Source organism: Centropristis striata, chromosome 19 (assembly GCF_030273125.1).
Source record: "Centropristis striata isolate RG_2023a ecotype Rhode Island chromosome 19, C.striata_1.0, whole genome shotgun sequence".
Lineage (NCBI taxonomy): Eukaryota > Metazoa > Chordata > Actinopteri > Perciformes > Serranidae > Centropristis > Centropristis striata.
In genome coordinates, this window is record NC_081535.1 from 15,840,769 (window position 1) to 15,860,840 (window position 20,072).

Consider the following 20,072-nt stretch of genomic DNA (forward strand, 5'->3'; position numbering starts at 1 on the left):
TAGTAATAATTATGTCATGTCTCAGGCTGCTTGGTTATGGTCCTGTGTTGTGGACTTGCTGGAAGTGTTGGATTGTTTAAATTGTAACCGCTAGAGGGATACATATACGCCTTTCAAACTCCGTAAACACCATCCTATCACTATGTGCTATAGAGAGAATTGCCGTCAGTGTGAGTTGCCTACCTGTGTGACTTCCCACTTTGAAAAAAAAAAAAAAAACAACACACACAGCCCCGGAACATTTGAAACATGAGTTGTTCTTAAAAAGACTTAGGGGAGAAACTGCCTCTAAAGCGGACGGCGAGCTCTGACTCCTCCAAGTGTATCTGCTTCAGGCAATCAATGAGGACCGCGATGCTTACTTCTGCAGCTCTCTGTCCCTCTTTCTCTCATTCGCCTTACCAGATATTATAGTGCATTTCAACTTTTGTACTGGCACACAGGCAAGGGGAAGTTTGGATTCCATTTTGACCACAATTTACCTCTTGTTTCCTGTAATAAATATGAGAGGTCGGTTTGTTGTCACTTTTCTTTGGAATTTAATATGTGCCATTTCTTATGCTGTTTTACGGGTAGGATAAGGAAACAACAAAAAGGTGTGACAAGAGCTTGGCGGACAACTGTGGATTTCTGCGAGTAACTCCTACCGTCCAAAGGAGATGAGGGGGGCATCGGCCGGACCCCCCTCTTGATTGATCACTTATTAGTCATCCCTTTGGCTAAATGGGACCCATTGAAAAGGCACCGTGGAACACATACATGAATCAAATATTCCTGTGTCCCCTGAATGTCTCCAGAGTAGTTTTGCTTAAGAGAGGGGGTCGTGGCTTAGCATTATAAAGAGGGAAAAACAGCATAGCTTTATGGGTTTATTTAGACAGTTTCTACGGTTTGACATTCTACCGCTGTAAAAAAGACAGAAGGAAAAACTCGAGAGGATTCCAAAGAGGAGAACATTGTGGAGATACATTTTTTGTAGTTATTCCGTTGTTTCTTTATTATTTTTTTTCTTTTAAATATTTTTTTGCCATTTCCTCTCCCGAAAAATGAAACTTTGGACATCTCCCTGGGTGCCTTGCCTGGTGATTCTCATCTTGTGTTTTGGATCAGAGTGCGGGACAGTCCGGAGAAAGGGGAGATCCAAGAGGGAGTTGGTGCGCATTAGGGAGGCGAAAGCCACCATCCCAGGGGCTTGTGCCACACGTCTGCCCCGGGGCAAACGCTCTTTGCCCGGCTTGGAGCGACGGGTGCTTCGCCAGCGTCTGCGCTCCTCTCAGGCGGAGGAAAACTCTCCAGACCGGGGGAAAGCTGTCTATTTCACCGGCAGGGGAGATCAGCTACGGCTGAAGCCCGGCGTGGAGATACCCAGAGGAAATTTCACTCTGGAGATGTGGATCAAACCGGAGGGAGGTCAACGATCACCCACAGTGATTGCAGGTAGGATAGTCTACACATCCTCCATCCTATTGTCAACACAACTCCTTTTATTAGTGTAACTCCAAAACTGGCGAGATAAATTGGAAAATCAGAAGTAAACATAAAAATGTGCAGCATTTTATCTCAGTGTCATGTAGTATGAAACAAAGCAACATGCAGTTTCAGCGAGTTGAAAATGAGTTCATCTATCAGACTAGACAATGATGTAATGCTCTGAAAAGTACAGCGGATATTTTAGGTAGTGCAAGCATAGGGTCACTGAAGATTTTGATCACATTTAAGTTTGCCCGAAAAAATCTGCAATATGATTTTTTTTTAATTCTAAAATCATTTTTCTATCATTTTTCCACTTTTGAATGATGCTTTTTGTGGGTTGTGATAATAAAAGTGAGGCAGCAGATATATGCTACTGCATCATTTGACCGGCAGCTGATGTCACTGTGCGTAAAATGTAATTTCTCTGAACCGACTTGGCTATTTTAAAACTATGATGTAATGGCCAAAACTTTGTGTGCGAGCACGTCACGTCAGGCACAAAAGCGGGGAGAGATTTGCTGTATGTGTAGGCGCTCAAAGCGCGCAGCAGCTGAAGCCGCAAGCTTGAGTGTCCCCCAAAATCGACACCTTTGGATTGGCTACCGGAGTTACGGGACATGACTGAGAGAGATACAGGGTTTCCCCTGCTGCCCGAAAATGTCCTGCGTGGTGTGCTGTGGTGGTGTTCCTTTTACTGGTCACCGCTGGTGTTCTGTACAGTCTCTCCAAAAACGCAGACTATTGTGCGCGATCATGCGTCGCAGAATCTCTAATTTAAGGCACAATCAGATAGTGATGATGCATCTCTATCCACTGACTGCGCAGAGGAGGACACAAACACACACACACACACACACACACACACACACACACACACACCTGAGATCCCTGTCGTAAGAGGAAAGCTTGACACTTTGTAGTTGTCATCTGTGCGCACTCCTTTTTCTCCTGCAGCCATGCGTAAAGGAGCACCAGAAAGGTGTTAAAACTATTCTGCATCATCTGTTTTGACCAATAGCGCTTTTGTGCATTACAGTATAGGGTAGTTTTTTCTTTGTTGCTTTTCTTTGCCGATAGGGAGCGTTGCATACACAACTCATTGCCTGCTACAGTACTTGTGCAGATGGCTGCCTTTGAACTGAACTGAACTGAATTGAACTCAGTCCTCCTCAGCCTCCCTTATACCACTCTGTATGTTTGGGTACTTAACTAAACCATATGAGTAAATTTACATGCTCCTTTTATTTTCTATATCTGGCTCTCTCAAAACACCACCCATACACACACATAAATAATCACGTGTGTGTGTGTGTGTGTGTGTGTGTGTGTGTATTGCGATACAGTACACTTCTAGGTAGTGCTAGCCAGTTGGCAGGGATGTGCTCTGCAAAACCAATCCCTTGTTGGAGTCTCAAACTGGGGGAGAGGGGGGGTGAGAGGGTCTGTTGTGACTTGAGTGACTCCTAGATTTACAGAGGATGGACACAATAACAGGAACATCTGTACAGTATTATGCAATACAGTACAACAACAACACTAACAATGGCCTCCACAATGACCGTAGAGTTGATTAAACACCTCAGAGATGCAATCTTAGCAGGAAATGAACATGATAGGCTTTACAGATGTGGTATTGGATCACATTATTTTGTACAGGTGTTGTTGTTGTGCCACTCTTGTACTGGTTTCTCCCTACTAGAGATTACCATTCATGTATAATCTTGTGTGTTCATTTTTTTAAAGATTTGCTCCCATCATGGTCCCATCAGTGTGCCAGAGAGGGGACCTAAAGAGAACAAATATGATGATCAAACAAATTCAATAAAGCCTAATCTTTTAAATCCAATTCAGGCCTCAAAAATCCCAGTCCCTCTAAAAATGCTCCATCCCCTTGTTTTGATCCCAGTGCAGTGTTGTTTGCAGCAGCTGTTTTTTTACTGTGTTGTTTTGACCACCACTCTCTCTCTCTCTCTCTCTCTCTCTCTCTCTCTCTCTCTCTCTCTCTCTCTGTTTCTGTATTTTTCACATTTTAATTTTCCTTTCAATTTTGTTGTTTTCTGTGCAATTGGTTGGGAACCATCATAAAGTGAGCACAGTCTCTGATTTGAAAAAAAAAAAAAACAATACTGGGAACCCTGGAGTGGTACTTCTGCATCCTTGTTTTTGTTTTTGATCATGATTCTTATAATTAAATATCTTCATTAAGTAACAATGGATGAGAAGATGTTTTACTGATCAATTAATTCTAAAATATAAAGGAGAAAGTTCAAGGTTCTGACTGTTAGAGTTGCATTATACTTTCCTGATTTGATAATATGATGAACTTCATTTATCTAAGAATAAGAAACAACATTATTGGTAATATACTTTTAGACTGGATAAAGGAAGTGGCTGTAGTCACCATGACTTCATCCATTGGCTTGTGGACTATTGTGTTGAAGCCTTGAGGCTGGCGCTACCTTGATTTTTCTTGGACCCGAAGTGATCACGTTTGGATGAAAGGGTAAAACCGGGGAGGAGGATTCTCTGGTTTATGCTTAGTCTAGATGGCTAGCTTAGTTAGTGAGGTGCAACTGTAATTCACATTAAAAAAAATCATGAAAGGGTTGCCGTTTGTGAGGTTTAGGCAATGGAACTACTTGTTTAGTGTGTGTGTGTGTTTGTGTGTGAAAAATAAATGGATGTAACTACTGGAATTGAGGTGGTTATGTTATGTAAAAGGGGACAGACTGTGAGGCAGTTATGCATGGGCTATGCCTGGAAGTTAAGTTACATAACTGTCAAATAACAACGTTGACTTTTGTTTTCACATGGGACATGAGCACCTGTGTCCTGGGTGAAAGTCCTGTGTTTGTCTGACCAATCAACCAACACTCCCACCCTCCCTAATTGGACTTTGTTGTTCTTTATACTCCGTATCCTTGCTTCTGCCTCTGCATCCTTTATAACTACGATGGTCACAAGAAGGCATCATTGACTACAAACTTAAATATGAATTTTAATAAGCTGCAGTACAAATGAACCATGTGGTCGTAATTCCAACCACACAATAGCCCTGATGCATACCCTGCTTTATCATTCATTTTACGCTAAAGTTTTACCTCTAAACACTTGAAGCTAGTGAGATCTTAATGTTTACTGACGTAATACGTCAAGTGCTAAGTCATTTTCTCATAGACTTTTTTACAAGCAGACTTCTTTTTAAGAACCAGTGCAGTCGCCCCCTGCTGGCAGTTTGTTAAAATTGCTATCATTTAAGTTTTTTTATAACAGGAGGTAGAGCAGGACCACTTTTTGGGTCATAAGAGAATGTTCATGGATCTTCAGCTGTTACTTTATTCTCTTCAGATGACTAGTCAAACCATCATCAAATACAAATGTGGATTATTTGGAGCCCTTTTGAATTCAACTACAAGAATTGTTTCGTGGGCTGTCATTTCCCAAGTGTGACAATTACATGTGGTCAGAATTAATCCCAGGTTCAAAAACATTTGAAACATTTTAAGTTTATACACACGCACATGCACACACCCACCTTTCCGTACTCGCACACAATCAGAACATCAAGTTCTGTGTCCGAATGTTATGCAAACTTTGTTGTGCCCTATTAGCACTTGTATCCGGGTCACGTTGGGTTGTCCCGCATCAAAGGAAGAGGAAAATAAATCACGAGAGGGACGGAGGCTCTCTTCCATGACCTGCTGGGGACAATTGCATGCAGACGTTAGCAGATAATCACTGCGATAACAGATATATTTTGGTGCAGTCGTCTAGTGTGATGATATACGCAAAAATGTGTTCAAAAACACCTTTTTTCATAGATGATTAAGAACGGTGTCCCCTTATTGTTTCATCATAATCAAATGTAACTGAAAGAGGAAGATGAATAACCTTGAGATCATGACTAATTACCTGGCAAGTGGTTAGAGTTTGAAGAGGGGTTGAGCCCTGAGTGCAACACTTACACTCAGCAATCATTAGCTTAACTGGAAACATCTTCACAGTCCTCTTATTAGTTTGAATCATTATCATGGCCATGCGCACTGTGCCTCGCTGTGATTTAATGAGTGTTTGGAAAAGTGTTGAGTGTGAGGACCCCAAAATCCTGATTAATGTCCTCACATTTAATGGGAAGTTTTTGTGTGATGACAGTACGACAGTATAAGTTGCAGTGGGGAAAAAGCGGTGTTAATTTATGTCATCCGACGTTCAAAAACATGTCCAAGTGCAACTATTGGTAGATTATTTATGACTCATTAAAACCACTTTTTAGTAGAATTCACTCAGAGCGAAACTTGACAGCCAAGTAAAATGTTTAAAGTCAAGTGTTTTCAAGTGGTGTGATGACATTTTTATAATCAATATCCTTGTTATGTTTGTTTTTTAAATATCAATGGAATTTTCCATTGTCTCCTCAGGGAAATTGCTGTGGCGGTCACTTTAGTAAAACTATGAAAGGTGCCTTTCTTTGACCTTTCAGAGCCAGAACAGCTCAAAAGTAAACGGAGTCTTCATTGTTCCCTTCCTCCCTGCGTTTTATCAAGTCCTGGTGACATTTTTCTTTGTGTGTGTATGTGTGTGTTTTTTTTTTCCTTTTTCTTTTTTCCTGAGTGTGTTTTTCTTGGAAGAAGACAAATGGCAAGTGCGAGGAAGGTTGCCTTTGAACCTGACAGGAACAGCCCTCTACCGTAGCGTGTGCACATGCAAATCCCTTTGTGTGCGTGTGCATTTCTGAGAAGACACACTTTTCAATTTATCTGTGCAAATGGAAGTGTGTCTATTTTTTCATGAGCATGTATATATGCATGTCCGTATAAGTATATGCATATGTGTGTGTAGGTGTGTTTGTGAGAGCCAGAGGAGTCGCAGTGCAGGGTCTGGAAAAGTGTAGTGTGTTAGATTAATTGAGCATGGCAGAATTATGACAGCTGTTTACACTAGGAGCCCTACGAGCATTTTAGCACACCTTTTAGCCTTGAGTGCACTAGCTGACAGATGGAAGGCTTTTTCCTTCCAGTGTAGTGGAAAGCCTGAAAACGTCATCCACCAAAGGACTGACCTTGACGCTGAACCCAACCCTCGCTCTTTGAACATTAGTCCATTGAAATACCAAGTTAATGAATGCATACTGGAGTGTGCATCTAATTAGAAACAGGTCAAAGTTAACAAGATGTCCGTGCAATCACCATTAGCCCGCCACTTATTGCAGGCTCAGGTAGCCTAATCGATGGGGAACAAAGGCGTTTGAGTGGACAAGTGCATTGAGGCAAAGATGTGATCATCACTATGATAATCAGCTTATAATTTCAGACCATACTAACGGCAGCAGAGACAAATATGAAGGGTATTTACAGGAATTTGATGCACAGATCCTAGAAGCTACAGCAAAGGACACTCAATACCTATATTGGTTGGGTGTCATATATTGAGTGTCTCTTTGTGGAGAGATGTAATGTCCAGAAAGCTCATGGTTAGAAGTGCAACCCTGATGTTAGCAAATCCCAGGAATGTATTCCTGAGACATGAGTGGAGTTCTGCTCTCTGCCCAGAATCACCTGCAAACACACAGACTTTCACATGCTGAGATGGACCTTGTGAGGCACGTCAAGGTGCTTTGGAATCTTTGCTCACTTTGACTGGACCGTATGGATATACGCACATAGTCACGAACATGCATTAAAAGACACACACACACACACACACACACACACACATATACAGACATGAACTTGTGTGCCTGCACACACGTACCTCAACAAGCGCTAAACAAACAAACAGTTAACATTCAGAGATCCCCTAAGAAGTGAAAACACATTACCATGCTGAAGCTGACATACACGGTCCAAGTGAAACAGGAAAAAGGTGTTTTGGTGCCTCTACAAAAACAAGGCTTTAGCAGAAAACTAGCTTTTCTGGCTACCCCACTGGCAAGGGACATTCACACGAACGACTTTAAATGCGCTCAGTGTTCACGGGAAACCTATAGAGAGAGATTTCCATGGGGTCTCCCTTTAGCTAAACATGCACTTCAACCCAATTTCCAGGATAACACGCACTTAGATATGAAAAAAAAAGTATCACATTCATACATTTGCTCCCTAATCTCAAATACATTTTTATTCTATTTCAGAATAAAATATTTCAGAATGATCTAAGTGTCTGATCAACAATATTGAAATAAAATTGGCAAGATTCATATGCAAGGGGCTTGTGAAGACAAAATATATTTTTGAAAGGCAGATGTGTGGACTCGAGTCACGTGAGTTGAACTTAAGTTAGACTTGTAGTCTGTTATTTAAAATTAAATATATAAAATAAATAAACAAAATGTAGTAAACTATTTTTTAAAAATGTGTCTCTATTGATTTCCCTTCATGTACTGAAATCAGTTAACATGAATGCTTTTATTCCCACAAAATTGACACTTAATTCCCAAAAAACATTTGGTGAAGAGCGCATTTTGAAATGTTTTAGACTCAAAACTCAAAGTTTAGGGGGTAACACTTGATTTGGGCCTTAATTTGGGATTTTCTCATCTTATCTTTGGACTTGACCTGCGGCTTGACCTGAGAGTGCAAGGGCTTAAAACTTATTTGTCACTTGCAAAATAATGACTTTGTCCCACCTCTGTTGCAAAGAGAAGATTTGGACTAAAAGTGTCAGTAAAGTGTCAACTGTCTTACAGGAGACTGATGAACAATGTTTTTTATTACACAGCTAATTTCTGTCATGATCAAGTCCACATTCACACCATAAAATAAAGGCATTTACATATTAACTTATTTTTTTCCATTCTCTCTCCAGGCCTATACGACAAATGTTTCTACGCCTCCAGTGATCGAGGCTGGCTGCTTGGCATCCAGGCAGTTAGTGAACACGGAAATCGTGACCCCCGCTTCTTCTTCTCCCTTAAAACTGACCGTGCCCACAAAGTGACCTCCATCCACTCCAACGCTCGCTATGTACCCAACCAATGGGCACATGTGGCTGTCACATATGATGGCGTGTACATGAAGCTCTTTGTCAACGGCGCCCAAGTGGGTGTCAGTCGGGAGCAATCGGGTGATGTCTTCAGCCATTTGACAAAAAAGTGCAAAGTGCTGATGATTGGGGGGAATGCACTGAATCATAATTACAGGGGGGCAGTGGAGAGGGTGGGCCTATGGCGGCAAGCCAGAGGGCAGAGGCAGATTGTCAGGGATATGCAGGGCCATGAGGACCTCCAAGATCTACCTCAGCTGGTCATACGAGAAACATTCGAGCATCCGGGCCGCAAGTGGCTGACTGTAAAAGATGGTAGCTTCCCTCAGCCTGAGCATGGGGGAGGTGGACGATTAGGGTTTCTTGGTGGTGGTGGTGGAGTTGTACATTCTGAGGGATTTTTGGACACAACGCTGGACCCTCCAACTTGTGGTCAAACTGTCTGCGACAATGTTGAGGTCATCAAAAACTACAACCACCTTTGGAACTTCCGCCGACCCAAGAAAGTACGATATCGTGTCATAAATGTTTGGGACGATGCACGGATGAGGCCAACTGTGTCAGACCACCAGATCAGCCTGCAGCACCAGCAGCTCAACGATGCCTTTAGCCCCTACAACATCACCTGGGAGCTAAGCATTCACAATGTGACCAACTCCTCCCTTCGAAACCGCTTGATTCTAGCTAACTGTGATATCAGCAAAGTTGGCGATGATGCATGCGATCCAGAATGCAACCATCCGCTGACAGGGTTTGATGCAGGTGACTGCATGTCCGGGCATCGGAGCCGTTGCCCTGAGCACAAGCAGGGTAATGGTGTGTGTGACCCTGAATGTAACTGGGAGAACTTCTTCTATGACCTCGGCGACTGCTGTAACCCCAATGTGACGGATGTGACCAAGACCTGCTTCAACCGCTCATCTCCACACAAGTAAGATCACTCTTTCACATATTATTATGTCTGTAGTACTGGTAATCCTCTTTGAGAGTTGTTTAATAAACGTTAGACTTAAATTCACCCAAAAGCTTTTACCAACCACCGCATTCCTTGCTTAATTTGCTACATTTTTTTTGGTTGAAATGATTGAATAATTTTGGTAAACCAACGCCACACCATGGCCTCACATGTCTAGAGTAAATCAAACAACAAATCTTTCCATACATGTGTCCCTGAAGAGAGGTTTTAATGTCTAGTCCTACTGTTTCCTGACCATTTGGGCTGAGGCTGAGTGTAACATAACTCCCAGCCTGTGTGGCCTGGGAAATCCTCTGGGAGCAGCTAGTCCAATCTAGCCTTGGCCTGGTTCAATCAGTGTTCCACACTTAAGCAGAGCAAAACAAACGCAACCGGATGACTTTCCTAGTAGCAAATGCGCAGACCAGACCGCTCATTTTTGTATAAATTTTTCAACAACTCTCCACCTTTTTCTACTCTGTGTCTCCTATACCCAATGGTCTTAATTAAGCTCACTTGATTGGAGCAGGGAGTTGGTTTGGAAAGACTGACGTTGTAAACAGAGTGTAAGGGCAATTAGAGGTCAGAAAAGAAAGTCCAGTATGTTTTTTTGCTTGTAGCAATGGAAATCATTTCAAAGACATACCACTCTCTCCAGGAAACCACTGAAAGACATGTTTCCTGGGGAGGCAGGTATGGGTCCCTAAACGTGGGTGCACGAAAGAATTTTCCAGGAAAAACAGTGAAGGAAGTTCACTCCGCTTGCATGTAAATACCAGCGTTACAGAATCTGTTAGGTGTACTGTACGTCAAGCAGGAGATTATGTGGTTTCATGCAACTACTTCAGGAGAACACAGAGGCATTCATAAATGCAAATTTTTGTTTTTGTGGTAATGTTATTGTGGCTTGTAGATGATGAGTCAAAGCTGGCAAGGAAAATAAATCTCTGGAATTTGCTGTAATAAGGTTTGTGCCAGACCTCCAATTGCAGGATTGTTTGTTTCTTGGTACACTGAAACTCAACACAGTAGACTGAGACATTTTTGTGGACAATGCAGGGGGTCTCTTTGGTTACGCCAGAGAAAGAGACAAAAATGACCAAAATCCTTATGTTTGTCAAGATTTCTTGCCACTGTCATGTGGGGACAAGCGAAAGGGAGGATAAATGAGTAGGCCTAGTGTGTGGGATTGTTTGGGTCTTTCTGATAGCATGAATCAAGGAAACCAGGCTGTTTTCAATCACAGTTAAGCTGGAAGCATTGTCTGCTTGGCACTATCCTGTTGTTTAAAATGACCGCAAAATAGCTAAATAATGACATCTAATTAACAACATCAGAGGGGGAAAGCAGGTGGGTTTGCCGTTGCTTCCATCTCTCAATTCCCATCACATCCCTTCCAGCTTAGTCATCATTAGAAGCTCATTCATCAAGTGGCAGGCAAACTACTTCATTTAGACATCAGCCATTGGCAAAACGCTTGCCGTTGCAATGTTCGAACCTCCCTGCGGGCGTTTGAAAGATGGGCTTGTGAAAGGAAGGATACCAGCAAGAGAGAGAAAGAGACAGACAGAACGAGGACAAGAGAATTCTCAGTCAAAAAAAAAAGAAGATATAATCTCCCCAAGTGGTTGCTTATTTTGCTTTGATTATGGTATGTCTGGAGAGACTTGCAGAGAGCTGCACTACAAACAGTTTGACATTCCTCCTTAATTATGGAATTCTGGATGAACAATGTACCGCGTATGCAGGGGAACAATGGTTGTGAGGTCCTGCATTTATTTTTGCAGCGTTTGCGCCTGTTACCACTTACGTGTAGTGTTTTCAAAAAATCTGGCTAACACAGGACACAGGCAGCTCTGTGGTCCTACAACAGTCTCTCCTCTGAAAATACCATTGATAATAACCCCCTGTCTCCCTCCCTCCACATTTGGCTGAGGGAAATATTTTGCATTGTTTTCACAGCCCTTGGTTTTGACACTTCTTCTGGTTTTGCTGGTATTTGATGTTATCTAACAGCATTTATTTTAAGGCTGAACATTCTTTTGTCTGGAGCTAGGGACATTTGAAATTGTTGCTGTAATTTATTTACTGAATTTACATTATGTGTGCAGAATGGCAGAAAACAAATGGCACTCACACAGTTGTTTTAGAAGCTGATGTTTGACTGTCAATGCAAGATCAATGCAATATCTGAGCAACTGGATGGAAGATAAATCCCATTATATGAGAACTGATTTGATTCAGAAGGTTTTTGTGAGCACCTGAAATTAAAATGTGTTTTTGGAAACACCTCCCAAACTAAAGCAAGATGGATACACACACTTTGCAATGTGGATTTTTTGGACCATTTCGAGCCTCAATATGTTTTTGGGAAATGTAGTTCTGGCCTGGCTTTATCAGAGGCTAATAGGTCATCTGTTTTCCCTTGGCCTCTGTCTCTTTCCCCCTCCTGAGTCAATACCTCTCACTGTGGCAGGTTAATGGATGGACCACCCTTCCTCTTTCCTTCACTCCCTCTCCCTGCCGTATAGCTCAGAGTGGGGAGCTAATTTCCAAGGCTCTTGACTTGGGTGTTTTACAGTTGGTCGTCTAAACCTTTAGCCCCCATCCCATAAAACATAATGGAGTGCTTGGGCGTAAATACCAGGAGTTTGCACTTCCCCTTTAAAGCCATAGCGCACTTATAAAAGCACCTGTTGCGGAGGTTTCACCTGTGCTCGCATGGGGGCTGATGGACGTCTTTCTTCCACGGGACTGAGCAAAAAGTGGAGTGAGGAGGGGCTTTACTTGGGCCATGAGGCAGTGGGGGAGCTGCATGTGGCTATGATGGGATATATAACCAGATTGGTGGTCTTTTTAAAATACGACCCTTCAGGAAGTTTAGTTGATCAGTTAGTCATTGCAATTCGGAAGACACTGATGAAGTCTCAGGACTGAGAGTGTTAACCCCGGTTTTCAGAGCTCCCACTTCAGATAAGAACTAGGAAAACTGTGGAGCCCATTTGGACCATACCATTGTCCATTCCATGCGTCTCCAAATCCCCAAACTCTTCTCTCAGCAATGAGCAGTCAAGGCAGGATCTCTGGAATCCAAGTGTTGACACAGTTCCTATGCATATGTCTTCCTTGGAAGGGAAAAAATAATCAGCGGAGTAAGTTGGAAGGTTAAAGAGGAGAGTGCAAGTATAGTAATAAAGGCAGAGATGAATGATGGGTTTAGGGGCTGTGGTGTTGACCGACTCGATGACAGAGGAGCCGAGGGCCCCCTCCAATTTTAAAAGTGTTCTTGGCCATGAGACCGTCCTTGCCATGCCAGCTCACCCCAGCTTTCACACTATGCTGCCCCAGACATATGTATACAAGGCAAATTTATGGGCTTATATGAATTATATATGGGTGTAAATGGATGAGGTCATAATCCCCCATTTAATATGTATCAGATATAAAAGCATTCACACGGCAGTTTGAGCTGCCTCGCGCACCCCTGGATCTCCCGACAACAGATACCCTGCAGTGATGCTTAAATTTTGTGAAGCTCGATTTTCTGCACTCACCTCACCTTTCTCTCTGTCTTTTCTCTCTCTCTCTCTCTCTTTCTCTCTCTCTCTCTCTCTCTCTCTCTCTCTCTCTCTCTCTCTCTCTCATTTTTCTGTCATTCTTTTTCTTTGTAAGGCTTTAAAAGTTTTTTTTTTCCCAGGACATGTCTGAAAAGTGGTGTGGTTAAACGCATGGAAAATCCTGTCTTTCCCAAGTGGCTCATCTCGGGCTGAAAAAATGTTTGATGGGAGACAAGAGAGGGGAACAGGGGCTATGGGATGGGGAAATAGTTGAGGGGTGTGTGTGAGAGAGGTGGGGGGGGAGCGATGAGGGTGGGGTAAAGGGTTATTGGCGAGGAGGTTTGAGTAAGATGTGGACGGACAGATAGAAAGACCAAGGCCCAAACTGCTCTGACGTCAAACACCCTCACGATGAAATCATTAGGCACTGGCTTCCTACGGTGGCAGCTAACCTAAGCCTCCGCCGAATCTTTACCAGCATATGAAATCAAAAACATGCACACATACTAAGACTGTCTGCTTTTGCTCTGAAAGCCCACCCCCTCACCCCCTGTTCATCAATCCAGCATGTGATGCACATTGTGTTTTTGTAACGAGGTCGAGGGCTTTTGAGTGATTGAACTCAGATTAGTCAGGTTCTGACCCTACAGTAGAGCCGCTGCTCTCATTCATTGCTGACTCAATCATTTCAGCATCAAACCTCCTTAATCCCCCCCAGCCCCACCACCCCCACCCCCCTTCATGCATGTCCAAAAACTCTGGACAAATATTTTCTAAGGAAATAATGAAATTCCTGAAATTATTAGGAAGAGGGACCTTATATCATCTGCTCTCTCTCACTCTGTCTCCTTAGACCTGGCCCCAGTGAGTGCCCCCAGTTGCTCCTGCATGGACTTGAAGGAAGCATTTGCTCATTGAACCCTTTATTCAAAACGTCTGTTTTGAGGGAATGCTGCGTCTTCACTAAGCTTGTCTAACTTTTGATTTGAGGCAGAGAGACGTGTCCAACAAAAGTTTTTAGACATGTTACGAAACATTTTGTGTAGCTGCATATCAAATGTGCATCCGTGGTAACCTTAGCAGGTTTGTCGCATAGCGGGAATTAGCTCACTGGCGTCAATTATTCCGGAACACCGCCGAACAGCGGTGTTACTGAGTTTAAATTGCTTTCTTTAGGCTGCATTGAATATATGCAATGAGACAGCTCGGTTTTACACTCAATTTTTTAATATTTTATGCTGACATTTACTTTTCAAACATATAACTATTGACCAGAAAGGAAAGAGTACATTGGTGCGGCTGGCCGCATTTTAAAGGCATACTTTAACCACAAAATGAACATGTGTATATCAAATACTCACCCCGTGTTACCTTGCCTCCATGGGGAACAAAGAATCTGAACACAGAGAAAATTCTTGATGAACTGAAGTAAAATGGGACTGACTTTTTGTCGGATTTTCAATTCCCCGTGGAGGCATGCGAGAAAAACTAAGTTTGCTTCAAGAATTCAAGGTAACACAGGGTGAGTAAGTGATATACATCTGATCATTTTGGGGGTGAAGTGTTCCTTTCAAGGGCTTATTTGATTAATTTTAAAAATGCTGAGTACAAAATAGATTCTGCACACCTAATATTGTAGTTCAACTTTGGAGACTCGACATCAAATAAAATGGTCTAATGATCTAATAAAAATAATATACTATGCATTTTACGAATATTGGCCAATAAAAAAAAATATCTTAACACTAAAGCTAAAGTGGTACCACTCATACAGTTCTGCTTCTTTTGGCAACCGAATGCTCCACTATAAACTAGCTGAAATCACAGGATGTCACATTTTATCCCTTCTACTTTGAGCTACTTTTTGTGGATATCCTGTCCGTGAGTCTCACTGAATGCAGTTTTTCACAAAATAGTAAAATGACAATATGCACAACAGTGAAATTTAACAGTGTGTACGCTTTACTATCAATGATAACTTCACTGATTTGCTTGTATGCAAAAAAAAATCAAACTGAATCAAGTCAAGTATCTTTGCCCAGTGGAACTGTACACCATGTTATAACTTTACAGCAATTCAAAACATAGTGTAAATATACTTTTATCTCGAGTCAGCTGTTGAGTGGGAGAGTAAATATAAATAGCACACTCCAGAATTTTGCACTTCACAAAGGCACGAGTCTTTGAAATGCTATGCTTTTATCCTCGTAATTTACCTGAGTTCACCTCCAGTAAGTGGGACAAATGTGATGTGCACTTAGAAAAAACAAAAGCATGATGTGTACTCAAAATTATGTTGCACACAATTAAATTGGTTGTACGTTTTAAAAGTTGGTGGTATGTGAATGTAGTTTATTTGTTCCAGTTAGAGATTACAGTGTGTTATTTTACAGGATAGCACACATTTAACGAAAGAAGAGGAACAGTGAAATCACTTAGTGCACTCTTCTGTATAGGGTCAGTTGCAGTAAAGGCGTGCTGTTTTCCCCTTTGTGCTATTGCACTTAATATTAGCACAAGCACATCCAAAATAAGAGTACAAAATACAACGAGGGCAAGTGGGTCAAACAAAGTAGGTCAAAACATCTGAAGAGGCTCTAATTTGTGACAGTAGGGCCAATGCCATGTTTTGTTCTTCATAAACTGCTGCTTTGTACCTCTTTTGTATCTATTTAAAGCCAAAGAAAAGGATTAAACTATGATTTTGGCATATGCAGCAGATTATTGACTCTTTAAAGAGGACTGAGCTGTTTGCCAGGATGACTAGCCAGGCCTAACTTGTTTGATGTGTTCATAAAATGAATGACAGTTTCACGGCTGGGAAGTTATCTCATTGTGTTGAATGATTGCACTCATTAGTGCTGTTAGTTTCCACAGGGCCGAGACAAAACATTATGTCATGCATAGGGAGACATCGGAATACCTGAACAGTTAACTTAAGTGCCAGGAATGCAATGTTAAAACACATTTTGTCCTATAGATGCAATCTGAATAAAGAAAGAAATGGAATCAGTGATGCTGCAGGGACACATACAGTAGCTTTATTCCATGGTCATGCAAGCACCTCCTCCTGTTCAGTTTAATGGCTACATTATTATGTTTATTTAAGTCGTATGTGAAGATTTAAATACATAATCATATGTATAAACTAATGGGTATCAGTCGCTGTTATTTTCACTCAGTCCATTAAAAAAATAATTAAAAAGTGAAATTTTGCTTCAGTGCTGCCTGCAAAACCATTAAATCATTTCGCAATGTCACAAAAATGTCCCAAAATCCCAGATTATTTTTTAGTCCCACTGGTAAAGTGGATTTATTCCCACCAGCACCTGTTTGGTATTTATGGGGCTTACCATGACATCAATTACTGTATGCTGAAATTAAGAAAGAGCACACTCAAGGGACAAAATAATGACAAAAAAATAAATTGCACTTGTTACTGCATGATTCACTGTCAACCAACATAAAACATCCGACATCATCATGGACACAAAAACATTGCGTCTTTTTGTGTTTTCACAAAAGAGAACTCAACTCTAAAAGTGCTTTATGCCAATAGTGTCATATTATTGTATTGGGTATTGTACTGTGTATTTGCCTCTTGAACTTCCAAGACAACAAGACCAACAACATGGTCTGTAATCCTCCTTTGATGTGTACTTTAAGTGAGGAGGGACTGCAATTAAATTTAAAGGGGACACATCATGTCTTCAGTGCTTCTGCACATATGTTATGGTATCCTGAGTGCCAAGCAACCCACAAACTATGAAATAAAACAACCCAGTCACTTTTTTGGAGCTTCCTGAATCAGAAAACATGGGATTCAACAAGCCATTCAGATTTGGCTCCTCTTCTTCTGTCATATCATGCAAGCTCATTAGAATATACCGCCCCCAATCTCCCACTCACATCTTAAGAACACATGTATAAAGCATGTTAACATGTTCTATTTAAACCCAAGTGCAATGTATGAACCTGAAAATGAGCTTAATATGTCCCCTATGATGGGTAGAAATTGATACCAGCCCTATTCACAGTTCTTTAACCTCATCTGACACCATTCATGACCACACTGCAAGTACACAGTCACTTTGCCAGGACTTCTAGACAACAATTACCAAGAAATCTGTTGGTCATGTCCAAGTGAAAAGGTCCTTCAGGCACTTTCAGGCAAAACAAGGAGATCAGTTGTGTTGAAAGTCTTTATTTATTTTGGTAAAATGGTTAACACATCAGCTGGTTTCAATCTTGCAGGGTTAATTATTCAAATTCAACCTTCATTCTGTTGGTTTAAGGGCCCATAGCAATTGCCAATACACTTTTAAGAAATATTTAAATTCATCAGGGACCTAATTCAGAGCTCTGTCTTCTTGAAAGATAACAACAAAAGATATCTTTTTGGCTAGTAACGCTGTTGCTATTTGTAAAACTCTGCCTTAGTGAAATCTGCATTCACTTGGAAAAGACCATCCTCATTGTAGAGCTATCGACTTAATGTGAACTACTCTTTTTTCTTCTTTCTTTTTATCTTCTAGAGCTTATTTGGATGTGAAAGAGCTGAAAGAGATTCTGCATTTGGATGGCTCGACTCACCTGAATGTCTTCTTTGCCAATTCTTCTGATGAAGATCTGGCGGGGGTTGCCACTTGGCCCTGGGACAAAGAGGCCCTCACACATTTGGGTAGAAGACAAACAACAACACATACATACATGCATGCATGCACACTCACATCAAACACACACACCCACACACACTTTGGCAGCCTAGATTGTTGATTTTGAGTAATTACAGTTCAAGCCCCAAGCAGTTTCTCTCTTAATCACAGCTCTAACAGGGAAGAAGGTGATAATGAAGCTGAGGAGGCCCATTAATAATGCATTGTCTGAGTCTTACTGCAGTTCCACAATTACTTTACACTACTCTTGGATTAGGTTTTTGTGTTGCGTGCGCACTCAGGTGTTTGCAGTGTTTACATCATGTCTCTTCTCCCTCATTTTCGCAGGTGGGATTGTGCTGAACCCTTCCTTCTATGGTACATTTGGTCACACTGACACAATGGTCCATGAGATCGGCCACAGCCTTGGGCTTTATCACGTGTTTCGAGGTATATCCGAGATCGAGTCGTGCAATGACGCATGTTTGGAAACCGAGCCCTCTATGGAGACTGGAGATCTGTGTGCGGATACCAACCCCACGCCCAAATACAAAGGCTGCCACGATCCAGAACCAGGCAACGAAACCTGTGGCTGTCGGCATTTCACCCACACGCCGTTTAACAACTACATGAGTTATGCAGGTGAGTTGGAGCCTACACATGTGTTTTGCTACTTATCCGGGCAAAACGTTACAGCTCTTCTCACATGAGACTGACATACAGAGATCACTGTAGAGGAATTTGTTGAGTCTGTGTGCATACTGAGACAGGTGTGGAATTTAGCGGGGACGTTTCATGGGAAAAACACAACGGGGGGCACATCCTTTCTTGTCATTTGTGCAAAAGTTAAACATTTTTGTTGTTGTAGTTGAATGGAAAAAAGATATGAACAGGTGGTTTATTTTATACAAGTAATCTTGACCAGTGGAATGATTGAAAACCTGTTTCATAGTACTCCTCCATCTACCTCTGTTACCTGCAGATGATGCCTGTACAGACTCCTTTACACTGAACCAGGTTGCCAGGATGCACTGCTACCTGGACCTCATCTATCAGACCTGGCAACCCGCCTCCAAACCTCCTCCAGTGCCAATGTCACCCCAAGTGGTTGAGCAGCATCATAATTCCATCACCCTGGAATGGTTTCCACCCATTTCTGGACACTTTTACGACAGGTGAAATGAACTACATAGGTTGCCAAACAGATACAAGTGTGCATGGTAATAAAGTTGATAGAGATGAATTGCATGATTGATTATTGTTTGAGTTAATGTAGTGTAATTTAATGTTCAATTATGTTTTAACACACTATAACACCTAAAAGTCAGCCAAATAATTGGAAGCACCACCTTAAAACTTTGTTAAACTCTCATCACTTGTCATATAATGATATAATGTAACCTTATTGCCATTATCTTTATATACTGTATAAATGATGTGTTCTTGGCCTGTATCTAAGTTGGTTGCTGTGCCTGTCTGTTCGTTTCCTAGAGAAGTGGGATCAGTGTGTGATAAATGCACTGAGGGGAGAGTTCTACTGCAGTATGCCTCCAACTCCTCCTCCCCACGACCGTGTGCCCCTTCTGGACATTGGTCCCCACGAGAGGCTGAAGGTACAGAACAATACTTTATACTATATTTTGAGAGGTGTTACTGTCAGGTGGTTGCTGATTTACAAATTGGACAGGTGTGGCTTATGTGTTCTCACAGATGGTTATCATACTAAAAGTTTCCTTCCCCATCCAAATTCAAATAGCAAATTTAATATAAAAGTAAATCCACATCCACCTTTCATCCACAGTGTACAATATGATAATGTAATTGAGGATTGCGTTTTGTTGACTTTCTGAGTCAATACTTTGACATGCAAAACGTTTGGTAACTGACTCAACCTCAAAACATGCAAATGACTCACTGGATTCATGACACTTGGGCCGTGGGACAACATGGAAGGATCAAGGAGGTCGCTCCCCAATGGATAAAGCTGTATGGTACCATTCCCATATGAGGGTTCAGGCTCAAAACCAAGGTTAAAGATCATGTCTTAGCTGTAATTCCCCATTTAAAAAAATTCAGTTGAGGGATTTGGGTTTAATAAATGCTGAAATTAGCTGGATTTTTTTCTATTCTTGTCCTGCTGGTGAATCCTTATTAAACAGCTATAAAGGGAGGCATTAGGGATGATGTATTATAGTTATATAAATAGTTATTGTTCCATCTGTGCATATATCATCACTCTGAGGTTAAGTAGTGGCAGGATGAAGCATACTCTAGATATTATGCACATGCTATGTCCAGCTATAAAAAAAATAAATCTGTACATTAGACAACATGCCTTGGAAGGTTGCATTCAATAAAATATTCCGGTCTTGTAGTGTTTCCCAAATGTAAAAACAAATGTGTGGAGATCTGTATAGTAGGCTACTATGGTTATTTGAATTCAGGACATTT

General features: G+C 41.6%; 1 protein-coding gene across 1 annotated transcript in view; it reads left to right on the forward strand.

The window, feature by feature from the left end:
* The first annotated feature begins 344 nt into the window (after window positions 1-344).
* pappaa (pregnancy-associated plasma protein A, pappalysin 1a) overlaps window positions 345-20,072 on the forward strand; it is a 95,474-nt gene continuing 75,746 nt past the window's right edge. Inside the window, exons 1-6 of the mRNA XM_059358418.1 lie at window positions 345-1,437; window positions 8,278-9,385; window positions 17,502-17,647; window positions 17,970-18,263; window positions 18,604-18,796; window positions 19,113-19,234. Coding sequence (XP_059214401.1) covers window positions 1,047-1,437; window positions 8,278-9,385; window positions 17,502-17,647; window positions 17,970-18,263; window positions 18,604-18,796; window positions 19,113-19,234 — 2,254 coding nt within the window. The 5' untranslated portion in view covers window positions 345-1,046. The remainder of the gene's footprint in view (window positions 1,438-8,277; window positions 9,386-17,501; window positions 17,648-17,969; window positions 18,264-18,603; window positions 18,797-19,112; window positions 19,235-20,072) is intronic.